At 39.0% G+C, this 22,751-nt stretch overlaps 1 protein-coding gene across 2 annotated transcripts; it reads left to right on the top strand.

The window, feature by feature from the left end:
- Window positions 1-422: 422 nt before the first annotated feature.
- LOC113168472 (clathrin heavy chain 1) lies at window positions 423-22,622 on the top strand. 2 transcript variants are annotated; one of them, XM_026369501.1, is made up of 34 exons: window positions 423-754; window positions 2,475-2,682; window positions 6,141-6,409; window positions 6,524-6,685; window positions 6,850-6,963; window positions 7,067-7,240; window positions 8,419-8,616; window positions 8,949-9,149; window positions 9,629-9,781; window positions 9,892-10,014; window positions 10,217-10,354; window positions 10,597-10,761; window positions 10,933-11,113; window positions 11,240-11,403; window positions 11,489-11,614; window positions 11,896-12,038; window positions 12,199-12,433; window positions 12,646-12,768; window positions 12,988-13,133; window positions 13,253-13,436; window positions 13,537-13,729; window positions 13,909-14,066; window positions 14,161-14,325; window positions 14,495-14,602; window positions 14,830-14,997; window positions 15,206-15,355; window positions 15,466-15,597; window positions 15,723-15,833; window positions 15,997-16,167; window positions 16,343-16,564; window positions 17,694-17,714; window positions 20,672-20,709; window positions 20,813-20,888; window positions 21,021-21,157. In XM_026369501.1, exons 1-33 carry the CDS (start codon window positions 713-715, stop codon window positions 20,841-20,843), a joined length of 4,917 nt encoding a protein of 1,638 aa, XP_026225286.1. In that variant the 5' UTR covers window positions 423-712; the 3' UTR covers window positions 20,844-20,888; window positions 21,021-21,157. The 2 variants fall into 2 exon arrangements, with proteins under 2 accessions (XP_026225286.1, XP_026225277.1); XM_026369492.1 differs by lacking the exons at window positions 17,694-17,714; window positions 20,672-20,709 and having other exon boundaries at window positions 21,021-22,622.
- The last annotated feature ends 129 nt before the right edge of the window (window positions 22,623-22,751 follow it).

A 22,751-nucleotide genomic window follows, 5' to 3' on the forward strand; every position in this document is an offset into this window, starting at 1 on the left:
TAAATAATCATTTGCTGCTTTAAATTGGCAATTTCAGCTATGCAATCCAATATTGAATTTGAAGAAAAACCTGTGCACTGCTGTATCTTAATATTAAAACAGATTTTTTTTTTCACTTATTGTGCCCGTTTTCTTGTATGTATTTTACAAACTAATACTTTCGTCAGGGTCACTAGTTATTCTGCAGCTTTACATGTTATGGACCTGACGTACGTACGTGCACTGTGAGTTGCTTTATGCAGAACACACTTCATTTCGATCTGTCATAACAAAAACAAAAATGAAAAGAAACAAAAACATTTTTATTATTTTCTTGATTAAAAAACAAATATACAAACTTAGAATTGCTCCTATCCATCCTCAGCTTAAGGCCAGAGCCTTTCCACAGCTCCTTGGATGCTTCCGGATTGGGAAGGCTCTGAGCCGTTTCCGCCGCCATTGCGGATTTTGGACAGAAGATCAGCCACTGCTATCCATCGATGCAGTGTGGAAAGCTTATTCAAAAGAGGGGCGTAATTAACATTTTTTGACTGACTCCGGCTTGAGGAAACACGATTGACAACACTGCATATTACCTTTCTTGTGTTTTTTTTCGTTTTCACTGTCTGGCTCCGACCTACACATATAGTGAAGAGGTCGTAGCTAGCGCGGTGCTACTGCCTAGCTAGCTAGCTAGAAATTCAGGACTCCGGAGAAGCTTAAGGCAACCACCATGGCTCAGATTCTACCTATTCGCTTCCAGGAGCACCTACAGGTATGCGGTGAACCCAATAGCAAAGTGTTGTTAAGTCTCGTTTGACAGACGTTGAGGTTTGACAGCTCGTTAGCTAAGCTACCGTTAAACGTCAATACCCGCAGCAAATGAATGACCTCCCATCCCCCGTTTAGCCAGCAGCTAACAGCTAGCTTTTCAGACTAGCAGCTCTCATTCATTCACTGATGCTCTTTCCTAGTCGATTCCGCGTCAGCCGATATTAGCTGTCATCGCCGACCAAGTGGAGAAATTGGTTAACATTACACACATCTGTGTCCAGTTCTAAATGCTATTTTATTGACTCGTGTAACGTTATTAGTAGATTTAGACTAAATATTTAGGTTAGCTAGCTAGCTAATAGACGTTGGTTTAGCTAACGTTAGTTTGTGTCGTGAGTGATGTTGCAATCGCGTCATCTAATCGTAGCTATGTAAGATATCTAGTCGTCTCTTCATTAACATTAAAATCTGTCGTTAGGATGGCTGCTTTCATCCAACTGTAATGTTATCATCACGCTGATCCTTTGATGTGTCAAGTCATATACTACAGCTAGCTAGTACCTGTTAAACTATGGTCAGCTGCAGTCTGCTCGCATCATCTTGTAGCGTTACAGTAAAAGGTTATGTCACGACCGGCCAGTTTTACAGCAGAATAGTTTGTGAAATGTAAAATATAGTCTCCTCAGAGTTGAAGCAGGTAGGTCACCCACATGCTGAGAGATGCAGACAGTCAAAATGGCATTATTTTACTCTCAGACATAGACGACATTAACAAATACAACAGGCAAATACACCTGGGAAAGGATTAAAGTCGGTTCAGTCCAGTTCAAGCTCAGCTGGTACATCTTGGTTTCAGACTGCATTAATCTTTAGTTTTGTGTTCTCACTTAATTCAGGATGAATCCTCACAGGAAACAGGTTTTCCGTGACCATGCACCTGATGGGCAATGTAGACTCAGTTGCCAGTTTCCTGGGTGCACCAAATGCATCTAGTTTAATACCTTAATTAAGAAATTTAGAAAAAAATCCTACCTTCATTAAGTTATAAATATTTCAGACAGATGTCGGTTCAACTGTACAGTTATTTTATTTTTTTAAACTGCAGTTTGTTGTTCTATGAAACTGTATTTTCTCATTTAAAGAGGTCTTGGTTACTTAGCGTATCCTCATTAATGTAGTAGTAGTAGTATTAGGCTAAATTATCTAAATTCTTGTCAGTACAATACAGTTTAACACATCCCAACAATGACCATAGATTGAATTAACACATATACCAAATAAAGAAATATTGAACATGTTTAATGTCATGAACGCTAAATTTATTGCAAAACTTTTGTATTAAATTGCACTTTTAACTTGTAGGTTAAAAGTGCATGGTGTACCTAAGGTTGGTAACTGAGACAGTTACATAGTCCTTTACCAGGGTGGTTAACCTTCAAGAATGGTGCTGTCACCACAGCTGAGTGCAGCAGTTAATAGCTATATAAATACAACCCCTGTGAATTTCCTTCATAGTGAAGGAGAATTTATACAAACCAGAGTAAAACAGAAACAATATGGTCATTGGTCACATCAGCAAATTTACCATTTCTCCAAAAAGCACCACAATGTCTTGCATTTTATTATATCATCCTGAAATTGTTTGTAAAAAAAAAAAAAAAAAAAATCACAACAATGTAGACTGTACTGCTACTAAAACAGGTCATGTATTCTTATCTCAGCTCCAGAATCTGGGAGTAAACCCAGCCAACATTGGATTCAGCACTCTGACCATGGAGTCTGACAAATTCATCTGTATCAGGGAGAAAGTGGGTGAGCAGGCCCAGGTTGTCATCATAGATATGGCCGACCCCAACAATCCCATCCGCAGGCCCATCTCTGCAGACAGTGCCATCATGAACCCTGCCAGCAAAGTTATTGCCCTTAAAGGTAAGTTTTTAAATTTATATCTAGTGCTGTTCACACACAGCTGCACTACTAGAGAGGAGTGCACTAGGTTTCTCAAAGCACACAGACAAAAAAAAAAACTAACAATATAAATTTTTGCCACTCACATAGCTTGCTAAGTTGTTTTTCTAAAACATTGAACCATTTGTGTAAATTGTGTTTGTGTTGTCAGTCAGTTATTTAGCTTTCACAGTCTGCTTTTCATTTTGATGTTCATATGTAGACCACCCCATTTCTGTTTGTCAAAAAATGTGTTGACTAGCTAAATTGTAGTGTAACAAATTTAAGATATTGATAAGAAAAGTTGCCATATTACTGCTAGGAAAATGTCATGCTGTCATGGATGCCTTGTGTATTTTGCTTGTTTTTGTTCTTTTTTTCATTTCTTACTGCTTTCTTATGTTTGCAGACGGTGAGTTGAATTTTACATGTCAAAGTGTAATCCTGTATGCACTGTCTTGAAATGTTTGCACAGTACAATGATATACACAAGCAGAGCATAGCAAAAATAAAAGGGCAGCTTAAAGGGCTATATCTTTTTTTCTTTGTTTGTTTGTGTATGTGTGTGTTTTTGTCCCATTTGCTACAATGTGTATATATATTTTATATTACAGCTGACCATTTTCCAAAACACATTGTACTTCAGTTTTACTGAACAATGCTGTTTAATTTTAACTTTACCACAGTATCAAATTAAGCACTTAAAAGCTTGAAACTACCATAAAAAACTAATTAATTACAATGTCTGTTCTGCCCACATGTTATTGTCTAATGTACATCATAGTTGTGGGGAAATCATAGTTAGTACAGTGATTTAGAATGAATACATTGAGTTAGTGTTAGAAAACTTTTAACAAGCTGACCCAAAAATGGCAAACCTGACATCTAACATAGGCAGCATATGTAAATCTGGGTGCTTCAGCATTTAAAAAAAATGGCAACATACAGTAGTATGAATAATTCCAATTTATCTTTTAATTTGACAGTAACAACATAGCAAAATGATTATCTGTCAGAAATTGCTGTCTTTGGATGGAAAAATAAGTTAATTGAATTAAAACTTTAATTATAATGAGGACTAACCCTGGTATAAATAGTAAATATTTATGAGTGAATATTTGAAAATGTAATTATGTGCCTTGGAAAATGGTTGGTCGTATGTATAGAACATATGTATGTAGTAAAAGGGCTAAAACATGCAGAAAAAATGATATGGTCATTTAAACTGTAGAAATCAAGCAAGCAGTGACATGTAGGTCAATCTTAAATAAGGAGGACACCAATATGGATGGGCTGTCTTAAGACTCATTCCTATGATGTAGACCTCATTCTTGTAAGGATTAAATGGTTTGTGATGGAATAAACAAATTTATTCTGAATATTTATACATAATGTCAGCTAGCTGAGGGGTTGTCTGGGCGGTCACTTAAAATGTGCCATAGATGGGTATAAATTGATCTAACATGATAAGGAATGAAAACTACTACATGATAAATTGGAAAATTTCCCCATTTGTGCCCCCATCAAAGCTAACGCTCATTTAGCTAAACACAGAATAATGATAATGGACAATATCCAATTACTGATAAACAAATGCACAACACATAAATTGTCATACATTCATTTATTGATTTAAAAAAAAAAAATTGCTCTGCTAAAAATTAGCAAAGCCCATTAGGTCTATTCCAGATCCAGTAAGAGAGCCATTATTTAGCTGAAACAAAACCAATTCTGTGGTTTTGTGATGTCAACTTTGTGACAACAATGATGAACATGGGTTAAACTGTAACACAAGTCTTTGCAGTTTTACCTGATCAGCTACTGCACATTGCAGAGATTTAGCACAAATGTGGTGCTCTCTGTTGGTTACTTTCCTCATTCAGGTCTGTGTTTGGACTAGCTTCATCTTATATGGCAAATACTGGCATATCTTTTTATTCCATATTGTGACTGTGTCTGCTGACCCCTCAGTTTATGTGAGAGGATTAGTGCTAAGTGGCTTATAAAACCTAAGCTTCAGTATGTATGGGATAACTTTGGTTTTAGGTGCAGTTTAAACACAATTTGATCGAAGGACTACGTCTGAATTACTCTAGTACTTCCTTCTTACCATTTTATGGTGTTTGTGCTTCACATTGATTCAAAGTCCTTATGTCAACTCTTCTGTCTGTATTTTATGCAGGCATTGCATTATTTATGTACTACTGTATACACACAGTATAACAAAGCTTTTGATCAGAAATTTCATTGTACATCACAGTTTAGTGTGTGAGGAATCCCTATTAATGTGCTATATTAACAGCTATTAGTTGAATTTAGTTCAGGCTTGCTTGGATGTGAGTGAATCTAAAATATGTCTTTGCCCCAAAGAATTGAGCATCTTCCTCCAGTTTAGTCTCGCTGGAGGAAGAAATCAGAATGGGTGTGAGTGCATCCATCCAGCATCCTTCCCATCATCACATCTGTTTGTGTGCTTTGTGGACTTCTTTTGCTAATCTGCATTCAGACCCAACCCAAATTCCCACATCCCTCATTTTAGGATTAAATTTCCATGTGAATCTCTTAATAACTATAACGACATGGCTGGAGTTTCATTTCTCTGGTAGGTGGTGTGGGCGGAGGGATGGACACAGGCCATAAAACCCCATTTTGACTTGCAATAAGCACCATGTTTTCTGTAGACACTGGCTACAAATTTATCTAGTTTTGGTTGAAAAGATCAAAGAAGTGAACTGCAGTACCAAAGTGTAAAGTCATTCATTATGTAGTTTAGAACCACAGGAATCGTAGTAACAGTAATATCTCGAAGTACTTTTAAGAGATACAGAAAAACAAGTTTGAGCAGTAGATCCTAGGTAATAGAGCTAAATAATTAATAAATTATTTTGTCATTCATTATGACATTGGCAAAGTCAACAGTAACAATTCACATTGTAGATAAATCTCCTTTGAGCTCACTTTCACATATTGGGCACAGTTTTTTTTTCAATGCAGTGCTAATGTCGGTCTGAACACAGTCTAGTCTGTTTGTTTCCCAAATTAATTGGTTTCATAGACAAATGATGACTTCAAATCTTCTTTTCACATTACCAGGTTTGAATGTGTTTTGTATTAACAATATATTGCATCAGACCGAACTGAATGCAGATCCACCACTTAAGTGATTGCCCTTTTGTTGGTCTTGCCTTGTTTTGACACTGGTACTGGCTTTTTGTATGTCCCTTTGCTGTTATTCAAACCAAACCAACTACCAGCTTTTCTCCAGAAATTGGAATTTGGTATGCCCAAATGGTCCCAAAGTCTGCTGTGGTTTGTGTGTGGTAGTTTTAGTCAGTGAAGTAATTTTAATATATTTTTTTAATTATTAGAATAACTGGGGAAGGGGGGTCAAATCATTCACCTTGTCACTGTACGTTAACTTCAGATGTGAATATTTTCAGCGGCAAAGACTTTGCAGATCTTCAACATTGAGATGAAGAGCAAGATGAAGGCCCACACAATGACGGATGACGTGACCTTCTGGAAGTGGATCTCCCTCAACACTGTTGCCCTCGTCACAGACAACGCAGTCTACCACTGGAGCATGGAGGGTGATTCTCAGCCAATCAAAGTGTTTGACCGTCACTCCAGTCTTGCAGGCTGTCAGATCATCAACTACCGCACCGATGCCAAACAGAAGTGGTTGCTGCTCATCGGTATTTCAGCACAGGTAAATGACTGCTGGAAGTGTAGGTGTCAAAGAATAAATGAAACAAATAAAACTTAATGCAGTATAAATCACAGACAGCCTTGGCCTAACTTGTGGGTGTCCTCTCTTCTTCAGCAAAACCGTGTTGTCGGAGCCATGCAACTGTACTCAGTAGACAGGAAGGTGTCTCAGCCAATTGAAGGACATGCTGCTGGGTTTGCGCAGTTCAAGATGGAGGGTAACGCTGAGGAGTCAACTCTGTTCTGCTTTGCTGTACGAGGACAAGCAGGAGGAAAAGTAAGAAATTTACTGGTTCAATGAGTCATTTGAAAAATAGAAATCGGTAACACCTGGAAAAATGTTTGGGAAAATGCAGAATTCAAATCAGTTGTAATGCATCTAGAAAGACTTTAGAGACCCTTGAAACCTGACTTTGTGTCCCTTTGCGTATTTGTTTCTAGCTGCATATTATTGAAGTGGGGACTCCACCAACTGGGAATCAGCCATTTCCAAAGAAAGCTGTGGATGTGTTCTTTCCTCCAGAAGCCCAGAATGACTTCCCTGTTGCAATGCAGGTAAAACGGCAAAAAACTGCTCAATGAGAAGGCTTGTAGTGCCTGTACTTGACAATGTCGAGTCTTTTTTTCTGTTCTGACTGATCTGCTTTTATGCATCTAGATCAGTTCCAAGCAAGATGTAGTCTTTCTCATCACTAAATATGGCTACATCCACCTCTACGACCTGGAGACTGGAACTTGTATCTACATGAACAGGATTAGTGGGGAGACCATTTTTGTCACTGCCCCGCATGAGCCTACAGCTGGGATCATTGGGGTTAACAGGAAAGGACAGGTATATACTCAGGCCGTGTGTCTAATAGAGTGAAATGTGACTGTACTGTATCACAAACACATACATAATCCCACACACATACAGTGACTTGTCTAAAATGATATATTGGCAAAATAAGTTATGTTGCAAGTTAGGCCTCGCTGATAAAACAAATGTAATTTTTTAATAAAATAAAAAATGGCGTTTTATTTGAATTGACTGAGGAAATTGCATCATATGTTAAGCTGTTAATATTTCTAGTAGCCAACTGTACTGAGTCAGCTGCTTGATAAAAGCCAGTAAAGTAGTTAGGCATAGACTGCTGCACATACATATGGCCAATTATCATGATCAACATTAAGTTTTTATGAAGGTTTGATATTGGACAGAAATACAATCAATGAAAACCCTAATTAACTCAAGTACAATAAGATGTAAATTTGTACAGATATAAATATATACTGATTATTTCTGCCACAATGAGAAAAAGAGCATGCATTTCATACTCACCACTTATTCTTTGTCTTGGTCTGTTGATTTGCTGATGTTAGTTAGTGAATCACTTTCCCTGTGGTGTTGTGTGACCTTGACTAAGGAAATCTCAAACAGCAGCAGCATCTTCAGTGTCAGGCAGCATGTGACAGTCACAGCGGGAGATCTAAGCTTGGCTGGGCAAACTGCACAGTCTAATCCTGTTATTGCTCTTGGCTCTCACCTACAGGTCTACCATACACAGCTGATTGTATTGCACGCACAAACAAAATATAAGACAAGGCAAAATAACGTGGATTAATCCCTTGAAATTGAACAATGTGGCAAGTACACATGAGGATGTAATTAACTTAAATATATTTATACATTGAGAGGTGTGTAGAGAGATCTTGAACTTGGTTTGGAAGTATTTCAATATTTCACTGTGAAATGTTCACCGGTAATACAGGCAGTGTGAGTTCACTTGCATGGAACATGTAACATGTGTGCATTAATTACCATAGGTGGTAGGGGTAAAGAATAACTAAGTTGATAAAAATTAACTTTAAGATGTATTGTTTATTTGCTGTAGTGGTAAATGTTTTTGAACAAAGTGAATACAAAAAAAAATAACACCAGCACTTCATGTCATTTTAACTAACAATTCCCATCTGTTAGGCATCAATTATTGTATAAACGTTATAAAACATGCAAACATTCTTTTCCAGGTGTTGTCAGTGTGCGTGGAGGAGGAGAACATAATACCCTACATCACTAACGTACTCCAGAACCCTGACCTGGCTCTCCGCATGGCTGTACGCAACAACCTCGCCGGCGCCGAAGAGCTGTTTGCCCGCAAGTTCAACACCCTGTTTGCAGCAGGAAATTACTCAGAAGCTGCTAAAGTGGCAGCCAATGCACCTAAGGTACCATCATGGTCACACTTGAAACAGATATGCAAAGCTCAACTAATCCAATCTCAGATTGTTCAGGCTTAGTAGTTTTCTGTAACTTAGTATGACAAACAACCAAAAGTTTATGTAAAACAAGTGTACATAACATATACAGACCAAAATAGTAGAAAGCCAATAGATTTACTAGGGATGCAGTGTTGAGTGTGTCTCAGTGTTGAGTGACTTTTTCCTTTTTATTTAAGTTTCTAAAAGTAAAAACATAAATCTTATGTTAATATATTTCATCATCATCATTCTACTTTGCACCATCAGTTTAACACTTATAAATATTTTTCTTTTTTCAGGGTATTCTGCGGACTCCAGAGACTATCCGTCGCTTCCAGAGTGTTCCAGCTCAACCAGGCCAGACTTCTCCTTTGCTCCAGTACTTTGGCATCCTGCTGGATCAAGGCCAGCTTAACAAGTTTGAGTCTCTGGAGCTGTGCAGACCTGTTCTCCAGCAGGGCCGCAAGCAGCTGTTAGAGAAATGGCTGAAGGAAGACAAGGTATGTGCTTATTGGCTGTTTTATTTTTTTATATTGGATAGTCTTTAGGTTATTTTCAGAGGAATTCTTTTCACAGGATCATATTACATCAGAGCAAACATAACTGATATTTGTAAACCGTCAAGAGTGAGTTCTGGACTGATTAAGCAAAAACTATAGTCCAAAGCAAACATCATTTGGGGAGAAGAAACACAATTGTTCTGCCTAAACCTTTGGTTTAAACACATTGCGTTTTCTGTTATTATACTTAGTTGATTCCTTCTATTGTACAAATATCACATTACTGGTAATTGTATATAAATACAAGTTTGGTCAGTTTGTGTACTTGTCTTTAAGTGCATCTACGTATTTTCTCTGATTGACTTAATTTGGTTCCTCAGTTGCTTTGTCCTGCACAATTATGTCCTCTAAAATCCTAGATTGTTTTTTCAGTAATGCTGTGTGTGTTTGTATCTGTGTGTGTTCTTGTGTGTTAACAGCTGGAGTGCTCTGAGGAGCTTGGAGACTTGGTGAAGTCGGTAGACCCTACTCTTGCCCTCAGTGTCTACCTCAGAGCCAATGTTCCCAACAAGGTCATTCAGTGCTTTGCAGAGACTGGCCAGTTTCAAAAGATCGTTCTTTATGCCAAGAAGGTTTGTGTTGTTGCCTGTGTTTTTGTTTTCTCAGTTTATGTGGATTCATCAGGGCTGGGACCCACCTCAGATGTAGGGCTATTAGGCTTAAAAATCTGTTGTTCCTTTAGGTGGGTTACACTCCAGATTGGATCTTCCTGCTGAGAAACGTAATGCGGATCAGTCCAGAGCAGGGCCTTCAGTTCTCGCAGATGCTGGTTCAAGATGAAGAGCCACTTGCTGACATTACACAGGTAAGAAACATGTGAACCGTGTATTTGAACCGCATCCACTTGTCAGATTGGCCACAAATTGATTTCATTGCATCAAGTTGTTTTCACCAAGGAGTTTGCACTGGTTATTCTTGTATACTAAAAAAAAAAGAAAAGCATACCATTTATTTATTTACTTATTTTGAGACGGGTCTGTAATTACTTCTGTCTTTTGTGTCTCCAGATTGTTGATGTGTTCATGGAGTACAACCTGATTCAGCAGTGCACATCCTTCCTACTAGATGCCCTGAAGAACAACAGACCCATGGAGGGACCACTGCAGACACGCCTTCTGGAAATGAATTTGGTCCATGCACCACAGGTACACCAACCTGTGAATACATTGGATCTGAATATGGAAATGTATTAGTTGTAAATTAATCCAGATCGCAAGGTACAGATCTTTTAAAATTGGAAAGCTTACTTTTTGAAACCTACCTGTGAGGGTTTTTTGTCTTTTAAAATGTTTCTCAGTGTGTTTGTTTTTATCAAAAATCATTTTACTGTTAATGAAGTTTCAAATAGTGTTGAAATGTCTTTGTTCCTCTTTGTCATATCTTGCAGGTTGCAGACGCCATTCTGGGCAATCAGATGTTCACCCATTATGACCGTGCTCATGTGGCACAGCTGTGTGAGAAGGCAGGTCTACTGCAGAGGGCACTGGAGCATTATACCGACTTGTATGACATCAAGCGTGCTGTGGTGCACACACACCTTCTCAACCCAGAGGTACAATACAAAGAACACACAGAATACTTATACTAACAAAGATGGATAAAACATCAGTTGTCCCTTTTTTTTATTTAAAAAACTATATTAATATATTACATTTATTGTTTTGTGGTTTACATTTGCTTTTGTATTTTTCTATATCTGATTGTTTTGTGTTTGTTTCTGTAGTGGTTGGTGAATTTCTTTGGCTCCTTGTCAGTGGAGGACTCTCTGGAGTGTTTAAGGGCAATGCTGTCTGCAAACATTCGCCAGAACCTGCAGATCTGTGTGCAGGTGGCTTCCAAGTACCATGAGCAGCTCACTACTCAGGCTCTTACTGAGCTTTTTGAGTCATTCAAGAGCTTTGAAGGTGAGCTGTGAATAAGCAAAATCCTGAGCAAGCGCTTCTTTCTTGTTCATTGTACAAAAACAGCAAGGTTTAGATGACAGCTGCAGATAACTCTCTTGGTAATTTTACATTTTTTTTGTCTTCTAGGTTTGTTCTATTTCTTGGGTTCCATTGTGAACTTCAGCCAGGATCCAGAGGTCCACTTCAAATATATCCAGGCAGCCTGCAAGACAGGACAGATCAAAGAGGTGGAGAGAATTTGCAGAGAGAGTAACTGCTATGATCCTGAACGTGTGAAGAACTTCCTTAAGGTCAGAAATGGTCCAGTGCAGAAAAATCCTTTTACCATAAAATAATCACCAGACACTAAGCCTTGCATTTTTTTTTTTTTTACAGGAAGCAAAGCTGACTGACCAGCTACCTTTAATCATCGTGTGTGACCGCTTTGATTTCGTCCACGATCTGGTGTTGTACCTGTACCGCAACAGCCTGCAGAAATACATTGAGATCTATGTGCAGAAGGTACATTACTAGGATCTTGGCTTGAGGACAGACTACAGTCTTTTGCACTCAGAACAGTAAATGCTGTACTTAGATTTTATTAGTCCTGACTAAATAGAAACTGCGTCCTGTAACTTGTTTCTTCCCCTCCAGTCTTACAAATTATGACAAGTAAATTTTATAATGTCTCACTGAAGCAAGAAATAGACTGGTGGTCTGGCTGACCCAGATTTGATGTATTGTTGTGCATTCGTCTTTCCTAAATAGAAGCATGTTTGTAACATCTTGGTTGTTAATTCCAGGTAAACCCAAGCCGTTTGCCAGTAGTGATTGGAGGGTTACTAGATGTAGACTGTGCTGAGGATGTGATTAAGAACCTGATCATGGTTGTTAGAGGACAGTTCTCCACAGATGAACTGGTTGCTGAAGTGGAGAAAAGAAATCGGTAAGAAGAAAGAAACTAATTGAACTGCATAGCTGGAAGCCAAGTTTATCATTTGCATTTTAATCTTATATCTTAAAACAAATATTTGAGTACTCTGTCAATTAAAAACAATTCAAGTTGAAAAATAATGAGAAAATTAATATTGTGCATCTTTCTTCAGTCTGAAGCTGCTGCTGCCTTGGTTGGAGGCTCGTATTCATGAAGGCTGTGAGGAGCCTGCAACTCACAACGCCCTGGCCAAGATCTACATCGACAGCAACAACAACCCTGAGCGGTTCCTGAGAGAGAACCCCTACTACGACAGCCGAGTGGTGGGCAAGTACTGTGAGAAGAGAGATCCCCATCTTGCCTGTGTGGCCTATGAAAGAGGACAGTGTGATCAGGAACTGATTAATGTGAGTTTAAATGGGAATCATGTTTCCTTTGAAAGCAGAAACAAATGGACAGATTGTGTGCATTGTACCCTTTTCTATTCTTTTCTGTTTGCCTGGCTGATTAACTGAATAAGTAAATTATTCTAATAACTATATGCTATGATATAAAAACACTTGATGGTTTATTTCTGAGCAGTTTTACTTGTTAACGCGTTTTGTAAATTGTCCTTTAGGTGTGCAATGAGAACTCGCTGTTTAAGAGTCTGTCGCGCTACCTTGTACGTCGCAAAAACCCTGAGTTGTGGGCGAGTGTCCTGCTGGAGACCAACAATTACAGAAGACCACTTATCGATCAGGTCTGACCCTTTTTGTATTTAATATCTCTAACATATGCTACATGAGCTAGTTTACTTAGGTTTGTGAGTTTTCAAGGTTTGTAACAACATCCATTTTTGGAATTTTTTTCATTTGCTTATTATCCACCTTTTTATGTTAAATCATAGTAAGTAATAAAATAAAAGAGACCTAAAATACCAGATATTTTGTATCTAGCATTTTGTCTGTCTGTGCTGCAGGTTGTTCAAACAGCCTTGTCAGAGACGCAAGATCCAGAGGAGGTATCTGTCACAGTCAAGGCCTTCATGACTGCCGACCTTCCAAATGAGCTCATTGAACTTCTTGAGAAGATTGTTCTGGATAACTCTGTCTTTAGTGAGCACAGGTGAGAGAGACTTGATGCTTCCTATGATGTATCTGGAATCTCTAAAGCAAAAGATATTTGTAAGGCAAAGTAGTAAACCATAAATCTTTTGCTCACTGAAAATCTTCTCTCTCATTCAGAAACCTCCAGAACCTGCTCATCCTGACGGCCATTAAAGCTGATCGGACACGTGTAATGGAGTACATCAACCGTCTGGACAACTATGATGCCCCAGATATCGCAAACATTGCCATCAGCAATGAGCTGTTTGAGGAGGCCTTTGCAATTTTTAGGAAATTTGATGTCAACACCTCTGCTGTGCAGGTGAGTGCAATGTTTCTTTACATGGTATTTTCTTATTAATCTTGATATTGAGTTATGTGAATGTTTTCAAATGTTTTTTTTTTGTTGTTGTTGTCCCCAGGTTCTGATTGAGCATATCGGTAACTTGGACAGAGCTTATGAGTTTGCTGAGCGCTGCAATGAGCCACCAGTGTGGAGTCAGCTGGCAAAAGCCCAGCTTCAAAAGGGCCTGGTCAAAGAAGCCATTGATTCCTACATCAAGGCTGATGACCCCTCTGCTTACATGGAAGTGGGACAAGCTGCAGCTCAAAGCGGTAAGTATGAGCTCATCGGGTGCTTAGATCTGTAGAATTTTGTGTATACACTAAAATCAGCATGGTTTGTCATATATTGTTTTATTTATTGAAAATACTTGAGCTATAAAAGTGTGTGTATATACAGTATATGGAGGCTTGAAGTTAAGAAACTGATGTTATGTGATTATTTTGTGCAGGAAACTGGGAAGACCTGGTGAAGTTTCTTCAGATGGCCCGTAAGAAGGCTCGAGAGTCCTACGTTGAAACAGAGCTGATCTTTGCCCTGGCCAAGACCAACCGCCTTGCAGAACTGGAAGAGTTCATCAATGGACCCAACAATGCTCATATTCAACAAGTATGTCCTGGGACACAAATAGCATACACAGCATACACGTTACCACTTTATGGTCTTGCACTTTGCGGATGATGCTTTTGTTTCCGTCCTGCAGGTGGGTGATCGTTGCTATGATGACAAGATGTATGAGGCAGCTAAACTGCTTTACAACAATGTGTCCAACTTTGGCCGTCTGGCCTCCACACTGGTTCACCTGGGAGAGTACCAGGCAGCCGTGGACGGAGCCCGCAAAGCCAACAGCACTCGCACCTGGAAGGAGGTGAAGAATGACTTTAATTTATTTTAACTCATAATAAGAAAAGAACCAGAAGTGTCTATATTGGTTTAAAATAGAAGATTCTTTTCTGCCACTGTTGTCCACCACTAAGCCATGCAATGTGTATTTTTATATATAATGCATTGTTTGATTAGATTTTCTGCTTTTGCAGGTGTGTTTTGCGTGTGTAGATGGGAAGGAGTTCCGTCTTGCCCAAATGTGTGGCCTGCATATTGTGGTCCATGCCGATGAACTCGAGGAACTCATCAACTACTATCAGGTATGAGTTGGTGTTAAACTAACGTGTCACATTTAGTATCAGTGCTAAATAAGTACGTAACATACTAAGTATTTGACATCAGACATATAGTTTAAAAAAAGTAAAGCATTTTGAGTTTTACATAAACATGAAATTTTACTTTGAAACAGCACTGAAGATTTCTTTTTTTTAAAAATAGCTTTGTAATGTACATTTTGCTCTGCTTATGAAATGTCTCTATTCTCCAGGACCGTGGTTACTTTGAGGAGCTTATCACCATGCTGGAGGCTGCTCTCGGCCTGGAGCGTGCTCACATGGGTATGTTCACTGAGCTGGCCATCCTCTACTCCAAATTCAAACCCCAAAAGATGAGAGAGCACTTGGAGCTCTTCTGGTCTCGTGTCAACATTCCAAAGGTAGGAACTTCTTCAAATGTATTAATGATGTAATAACAGCTTTATAACATCTATATGTAACATCACTTTTGTAGAAGTATGACTTTGTTAAGAACAAATGTAACAACTGTTAGATCTGAACTGGACTAAGACACCTCTCTTGATCAGCACATGACGCTAAACATGAATTTGTTAACTAATCTGTGTATGTCTGTGTGTGTTTCATCAGGTTCTCAGAGCAGCAGAACAGGCCCACCTCTGGGCAGAGCTGGTCTTCCTCTACGACAAGTATGAGGAATATGATAATGCCATTATCACCATGATGAACCATCCAGCTGATGCCTGGAAGGAGGGCCAGTTCAAAGACATTGTCACCAAGGTAATACAACTAATTAGTGAATTATGGCACCAAATCATAATTCTGGCCCTTGTTGTGGTGGAATATATTTGTAGTTGTTCAACTGAGTGTATATGTGTGTTTCATTGTAGGTGGCAAATGTAGAGCTGTACTACAAGGCCATCCAGTTTTATCTGGAGTTCAAACCATTGTTATTGAACGACCTGCTTATCGTCCTCTCTCCAAGGCTGGACCATACACGTGCTGTCAACTTCTTCAGCAAGGTCCTCCACCATTGTTGCACTGTATAAATGGTTCTCGAAGTGCCATTTTATATTTTAATTGAAAAATTAAACTAATTTGATATGTAAATGCATGTGTTAAATGATTTTTTGGATTCTTTGTGTAGGTGAAACAGCTGCCACTGGTGAAACCTTACCTAAGATCTGTCCAGAATCACAACAACAAGTCAGTGAATGAGGCACTCAACAACCTGTTCATCATTGAGGAAGACTATGCGGTATGATGGGTTCATGTTGTGATATCAGATATTATGATCATCTATTTTTACATGAGAGAACATTAGATTTGTTAGTTTTAGCACAGCACAGTAAATAAGTATTAATTTTTCAGTTTTAGTTTTCATTTACTCTATCTTATAATGATATTTTCTTTCTTACCAGGCACTGCGTACTTCCATTGATGCCTATGACAATTTTGACAACATCTCACTGGCCCAGGGCCTGGAGAAGCATGAGCTGATTGAGTTTAGGAGGATCGCAGCCTACCTTTTCAAGGGCAACAACCGCTGGAAACAGAGTGTTGAGCTTTGCAAGAAGGACAAACTCTACAAGGTGCATGGCCACTAAAACAAATAACCTACACTTCAGTTCTTCTAAATTAATATGAATCGTGGTTTTACATTTCACCCAGAAAAAACAGCTGACTGCACTGAATTGCAAAATGGCCAATTTGGTTATTTTGGCCAAATCAATTTATTTGACTGGAAATGCTCTCTCCTCTCTGCAGGATGCGATGCAGTACGCATCCGAGTCCAAAGACACTGAACTGGCAGAGGAGCTTCTTGCTTGGTTCCTTAAAGAAGATAAGAAGGAGTGTTTTGCCGCCTGCCTGTTTACCTGCTATGACCTGCTGCGGCCCGATGTTGTGCTGGAGACTGCCTGGCGGCACAACATCATGGACTTCTCTATGCCATACTTCATCCAAGTCATGAGGGAGTATCTCTCTAAGGTGGGTTGGTCAGAGGTAACGTGGGTGTGTGGTCTGTCAAAGTAGATGGTTTTGTGAGAAGGCTTCTTAAGAGAGGCATTGTATTAAGACATGTTAGCAGTAAATTTTGCAATTTTAACAACAGCTACAACAACAGGTAATTTGAAGCTAGCTTGAAAAAGTTTTCACAATGTCGACTGTGTTATCTTTCCTTTTAGTTGTTAAAACCTAGTATTTGCAAACTAATGCCTACCTGTGGAAACCTACATTTTTCACGTTAGACCTGCTCCGATGATGAACCACAGAGATAAACTAAATATTAAACTCGATTTTTTTTTTTATACTTTTTTTTTACTGATTTGTAATTTTCATCCATAAGTGATGCAATAGAAGACGTGTTTGCAAATACTATTCAATTACAGGCAGTGTCACACACTTTCCCCCAGACAATATCAAAAAGTACCCCTCAGTACTGCCTATCCTTTCCTCCATTCATGCTCATATTCCTGTGCTTCTGTCAGTCACATGTCATCACTAGTGTTTTCATTTTCATTTGGGTTCCTATTCGTTCAAGCTACTTTTCTATACAAATGTGTTCCAGACGAGATTCAAGTGCTATTGTTGCTTGTCATGACATTTGTATCTCTGTTTCATGGCAAAACAAATTACCCATCTATTACTTTCATAAAAAAAATAACGGCTGAGTTTATTGCATCAAACTAATTCAGTTTGTCATATAAACTATTAGTAACATAAAGATTATGGAGCTAGTAGGTCATCTGAAACAAGTTAAAACAAGGAACTATTTTACATGGTCACAATTTTGGTCATGGTCAGTCTTTTTATGATATATTGAAATGTGTACAGCATATAAAAGTTCTTATTTTTGAGGGTTTAAATATATAATGTAGTCAACATTTTTATTTCATTTTTACAGTGTTATAGCAATTAGGAAAAAGTCACAGTACCTTAGTAATCTCAAGTCTGCATTTGTATCAAAAGCGGCATTGTTATGCATTTCTCCCTCTGGAGTTTTGTTTTCTTTAAGTGACAAGTGCTGTTTGCTCTTTTCTCTTTGTCAGTTTCTATTTTGGGAGACTTCTGTTTGTTTTTTTCCTCCTTAAGTTGCCTCTCTTAATTTCCTTTCCAGGTTGATGCGATAAAGGAAAAGGTGAAAGTCGAATCCATTTTCTAATCATTCTTTTTGACCCCTCTCCCTTGTCCTTGTAGCCTGTAGTTTGGAGGAGTGAAGTTAGCAGAAACTGCATGTCCCCTCTCCCCCCATGTCACTCTGCTGCTTCTGAATGTAAAGTCCACATTTCCACTTGACCACCTACCAATCCACAGACCTCCAGAGCGGGGCTCTTCATACCCATCCCTCGGGGCGCTGTGGTGTTCTGGTGTCAGGGACAGCTCTGGATCAATCAGAGTTTGATAATTCATCATTCATAATTGTTGCATGTTGCTGTCAGGTGCCCGTATTTGCTGAGGATTGTCACTGTATGATACTGTAGAATTTATTACTTCAGCTAGCCGGCTTCGGCTCAAGATCTATATTGTTGAAAGATTACAGTGGATGACTTACTGTATGTAAAGTGTAGTTGTGCTGTGCTAGCAGTGGAAACGTACAGATGAGGTCATTGATGTGTTGTTTTTGTTTGTTCCAAGCTTCAGTTGGAACAATCTACAATGGCAGATTTTATTTTGGAGGGCAGCATGAAACATGCAGTACACCACATACCTGACATATTATAAACTCCAAGGTGACATGACAGCAATACTTTTAGAGTTTTTCCACTGCATAGTACTGCCTCAATCTACTTGCTTCACTTTTGGTATCAAGTACTTTCTTTTCACTGTAAATAATACCACCTACATAATAATACATAAAAATAATACACTGCATGAAACTGCTAACGCACATGCGAATAATGCAAAGGCATCAAGGGACTGCTTTTCATGCTGTGCAGTGTATAAAAAAAATTGTGTTTGAGAAATACTTTACATTTCAGATGACTGTTATTATGACCCACATAACATGTTTGGAAACATGTTTATTTATTAGCTTGTTTGGAACCTCAGCAGAAGTGTTAACACAAAATGCACCAGGTACTATACAACTTTTGCTTGATGGAAAACCCAAAAAAGGGGAGGCGAGTCAAGTTGAGCCAGTATCTTATGGTGGAAAAGCATTGTTTTCTGAACCAGACTTTGAAAACACCAACCTGTTATAAAGCTCCACAGAGCTGAGAGAAACTGCAGATTTGGATAATAACTCTCTGTGGGTTCATCACTAAAAGTGACCCATTTTAAATCTTTCTGTCAAATGTTCTCTACAAACACACTGAGCCATCTCCTTAAGCCAGTAGCTCTCTGTAGATATGGGTGAAGAGTGCCGCTCTGGATAACTACCTCACCTGCTGTGGTCAGGTCCTTTTCTCACAGACTAGTAGATGATTTCTAATGTTAAACTGTGTTGTAACACCACTCAGCTGCAGTCTGCTGTTAACTATCATACTGTCTTAGTTCAGGATGATTTCACTCTGTAGAGAAATGGGGGAATGTGACATTAATAATTGTTCATTATAGCTGTATGTTGAGTGGGGCCTGGAAATATTTGTGTATTTGAATAGTAATGTAGACTGCAGCTAAGTGGAAGACCTAATTGCAGTAATAAAAGAGCCAGTTAGGTATTCATTTAATGAAGTGACCATTCTTTTAGAGATCTTTCCATCATTTTTTCCATGTCAATCTATACTACAGAATTGATGTCCCTATTGCAGAAAAACACAGATGACTTTAAAAGGGGAGGGTATTTTTCCTACTAGTGTCTTGAGTAGTCCTTGCTACTGTAAAGTATGGTCTCTTCAAGTGACAAACAACTTAAGTCAATGGGAACAAATATGTAGTTTGAGTGTGTTCTTTGAAAAAAAATACAAAACATGTAGAGCAACAAGCATGCTTTTACCCCCGTCCTTGGTAGCATCAGCAGCACTCAGGCCAGGCTAGGAGACATCGTTGTTGGCTGTGCCTGCTTCTGGAAACCTTGAACTGGCTGTATAACCATCCTCTCCACCCTCTTTCACGCTCCCTCCACTATGGCTCTCTGCTTTTCGGTCTTTCTTATGCACTTTTCAAGAAGAAAATAACTAAACTGCTGCTTCAGCATGTCTCTCAACCCCTCTCTTCTGAATCAAAACAACAGCCTCAGCCTGTTTTCTCTTAAACCAGCCTGCTTAACAAGACTGTCTTGACTGTAGAGGGAACATAGAGTATGTAGAGAACTGAACCAAAACCACCACACGACTACATCAATTATCACTGTTCTGCACTGTTTTTTAGTTTTTAATCTGCACACTATCATAGCAGAAGCTAATTCTGAAGGCTTTCTATATCTTTAAACTGTTTTATCTCTGTCTTGCGTTGTTTCCCCATCACCTTCAGACCTCTAAGCTGCTTAGCAAATACTAAAGCATAGAAGAAACACACAGTTTTAGCAAAATTATTCTCAAAGCTGCTATGTGCTTCTTGTAGCTGTTTGCATGCAGGCATTCACTTAACTGAGCGTGAAGTTTAGGAGCATGCCAGTGCAGTTTTAACTAAAATGAAAACAGTAGTACATAGTCAGAAAGTCTTCACCTCAGTTAGACTCACAGTTACAAATTAAAGATTAGTATATTTAACATAAATTTCATATTGTTACTTAAGACAAGTCGGTTTATGTCTTGGTCTGATTCTCAATTCAATCTCAAGTGTGGCCATATCCGGATAAATGTTGGACAAACTAACGGTGAAAAACATACTGTTGATGTTAGTATCTCCATTTGTACTGGTGAGCGGTTGGTTCTCTACATACTCTACATTTCCAACATGATAGAGTAGAGTAGATGAATTAGGTGGCTGGATGGTGGGACCATTATTGCCCAGTAGATGTCTGTGTCTCTTCCTCTAATCCTTAATACTTTCCACAAATAAGTGGATATGTATTTGTTAGACTGCTGTAGCCAAACATTCTAGACTAGCCAGTGTCTGTCACTGTAGGTACTTGTTTTGCTGTAGAGGCTGTTCAACACATTAGCATGGCCTGTTTTTATTTAATTCTGGACTGTATTCGTCTTCGCCTGTCAGGAATGGTCCCATCCGTCAGCCAGTGAAATAACCCAGAGGTCAGTTTTTACAAACCCGGCGTCTTAGCCCTTGCTCTTCAAGAGCCCCATCGTCCAGTGTGTCTGATGTTTGACGCTCTCACTGTTGTTGTGTTTTTCACAGGTGGACAAACTCGAAGCCTCAGAGTCTTTGAGGAAACAGGAGGAGCAGGCCACAGAGTCTCAACCCATTGTTTACGGTGATAATTGTCTTACTGTAATGCAGCATTACAATTTGTTAAGGACACTTAAAAAAAACGTAGAGTATTTTTTTTTACAGCAGCCCCAATCAGGCTTGTTTTTAACTTGTTGTTTTTGTGGTTTTGTTGCAGGCACCCCACAGCTCATGCTCACAGCAGGACCCAACGTGGCTGTGCCTCCCCAGCAGCCCTATGGCTATGGCTACACAGCAGCACCAGGCTACGGCCAGCCGCCACAGCCCACCTTCGGTTATGGCATTTGAACGCCCAACAACCCCAGCCCCCCCACCATAATTTGACCCAATACCTTCCTTCTGTCCTTCTCTCTTTGTGTTCCTCACCAGCTTCCCATGGTCTTCTACTCACAACAGGGGCCACAAGCAAGCAACAGACCACTCTCATTTTGAGTACTATTTTTTTATTATGTTGTCCTGTTATACAGTAAGACGAAACATTTAACTGCATTGAAGGACTTTTATTTGTATTGTTTGAAAAGAAATTGGACCATGTTTCTTTGTATTTCCACATTCCATATTTATGACTACTTATTTAGATTATTTTTTTGTGTTTATTTTAATGTCTTTTTTTTTTATTGTTATGGTTTGTGCGGAAGTGGACTTGCTAAAGCTCAGCAATGAACCTTTGAAGTAGGTGGAGGAGCATTGGATTTTGCACTCGTGAACAAATTAATGTAGAGAAGCTCTTACTTTTGATGTACTGAACATGTGAACAGCTTACATTGTCTTGTTTGTCTGTATAATGCATTTCATCATTGTATATTCTGAGGAGAAAAAAAGGTTACATATAATATTTGAACATATATTGCCATTTCAGTGGCTATAGCTAGCAACACTAAGTAATGATAGTATATTCTGCACAGGCGTGTAGCTTTATGGAGTTTTAAATGCATACAGATGTATGTCACTGTGTGAATGAAGGTGTGTTTGTGCGTGAGTGTGACCTGATGGTCTAAATAAGAATTTTAACTCCCTCTCAGCCTGTACTGGGCTATCAATCCACCCTCCTAGATGTTAGCGCTCCTTCATTGGCTCCTTGTATTTAGGTGACCTCTTGTGCCGTGTACAGTGCTTGTGTGAGACTGTATCTGTGTATGTGCAAGGATGGGACCACGGCTACCAAATCCCAGGGCCCTTAACTGTACCGTGTGTGTGTATTTACTCTGAACCTTCCTCGTACTGAGGTCCGTGTATGCCAGGTGTTGTGGTGTTTCCCTCCGTCACCTTTACTTTTCTTTCTTTTTTTGCGTGTACAGATGTGAAAAATGACGAATTGAAAACTTTTAGGCGAAGACCCCATCCATCTGTCCTCCACCCACTTCCCTGTCCTGTTTCCTAATGGCAAGAACAAACGAGGAGACAAAACAAGACAGGCTGGTGGAACTGTTGGTGTCCTAATGACAACTTGATTAGATCCATAAACACTCCTGTAGGTTGTGTGTTTAAATGGTTATGATGAAGAAATTAGGTCTCAGTACATCCAGTTCTTTGTCAAGAATGGTCTGAAATAAGAGCCTGTATTTACCTAGATGTACTTAACTTCCTTACATGCTTTGAGCTGTGTGTGTAAAGTGTCATCCTAACCTTACCATAAGTTGAATTCCTTTCTGTTGTCATGCATATTGATTAAAAAGGGATCTGTCATTGGAAAGTGGAAGAATACGACTTAACAGAAAGGGAAATACTAGCCTAAATAAAAACTAAAAATTGTATCCAGTCTCCTGTGGGAGTCGGTTTGTGTTACTTAGGTTTATTTTTTTCACAATGCTTCCACGCAAAGAGCTGCCCTAAAACACTGTAAACTGCTGCAAATGTGTGCACACGGTATCAGTGATCAAAAGCACAA

This window comes from Anabas testudineus, chromosome 13 (genome assembly GCF_900324465.2).
Source record: "Anabas testudineus chromosome 13, fAnaTes1.2, whole genome shotgun sequence".
NCBI classification, from domain to species: Eukaryota; Metazoa; Chordata; class Actinopteri; order Anabantiformes; family Anabantidae; genus Anabas; species Anabas testudineus.

Coding starts and splice junctions, on each gene's coding strand:
- LOC113168472 (XM_026369492.1), top strand. CDS start 713: ATGGCTCAGATTCTACCTATTCGCTTCCAGGAGCACCTACAG. Junction 8,617..8,948: donor TGGCAGCCAATGCACCTAAG/GTACCATCATGG, acceptor TTCTTTTTTCAG/GGTATTCTGCGGACTCCAGA. Junction 10,355..10,596: donor ATTTGGTCCATGCACCACAG/GTACACCAACCT, acceptor CATATCTTGCAG/GTTGCAGACGCCATTCTGGG.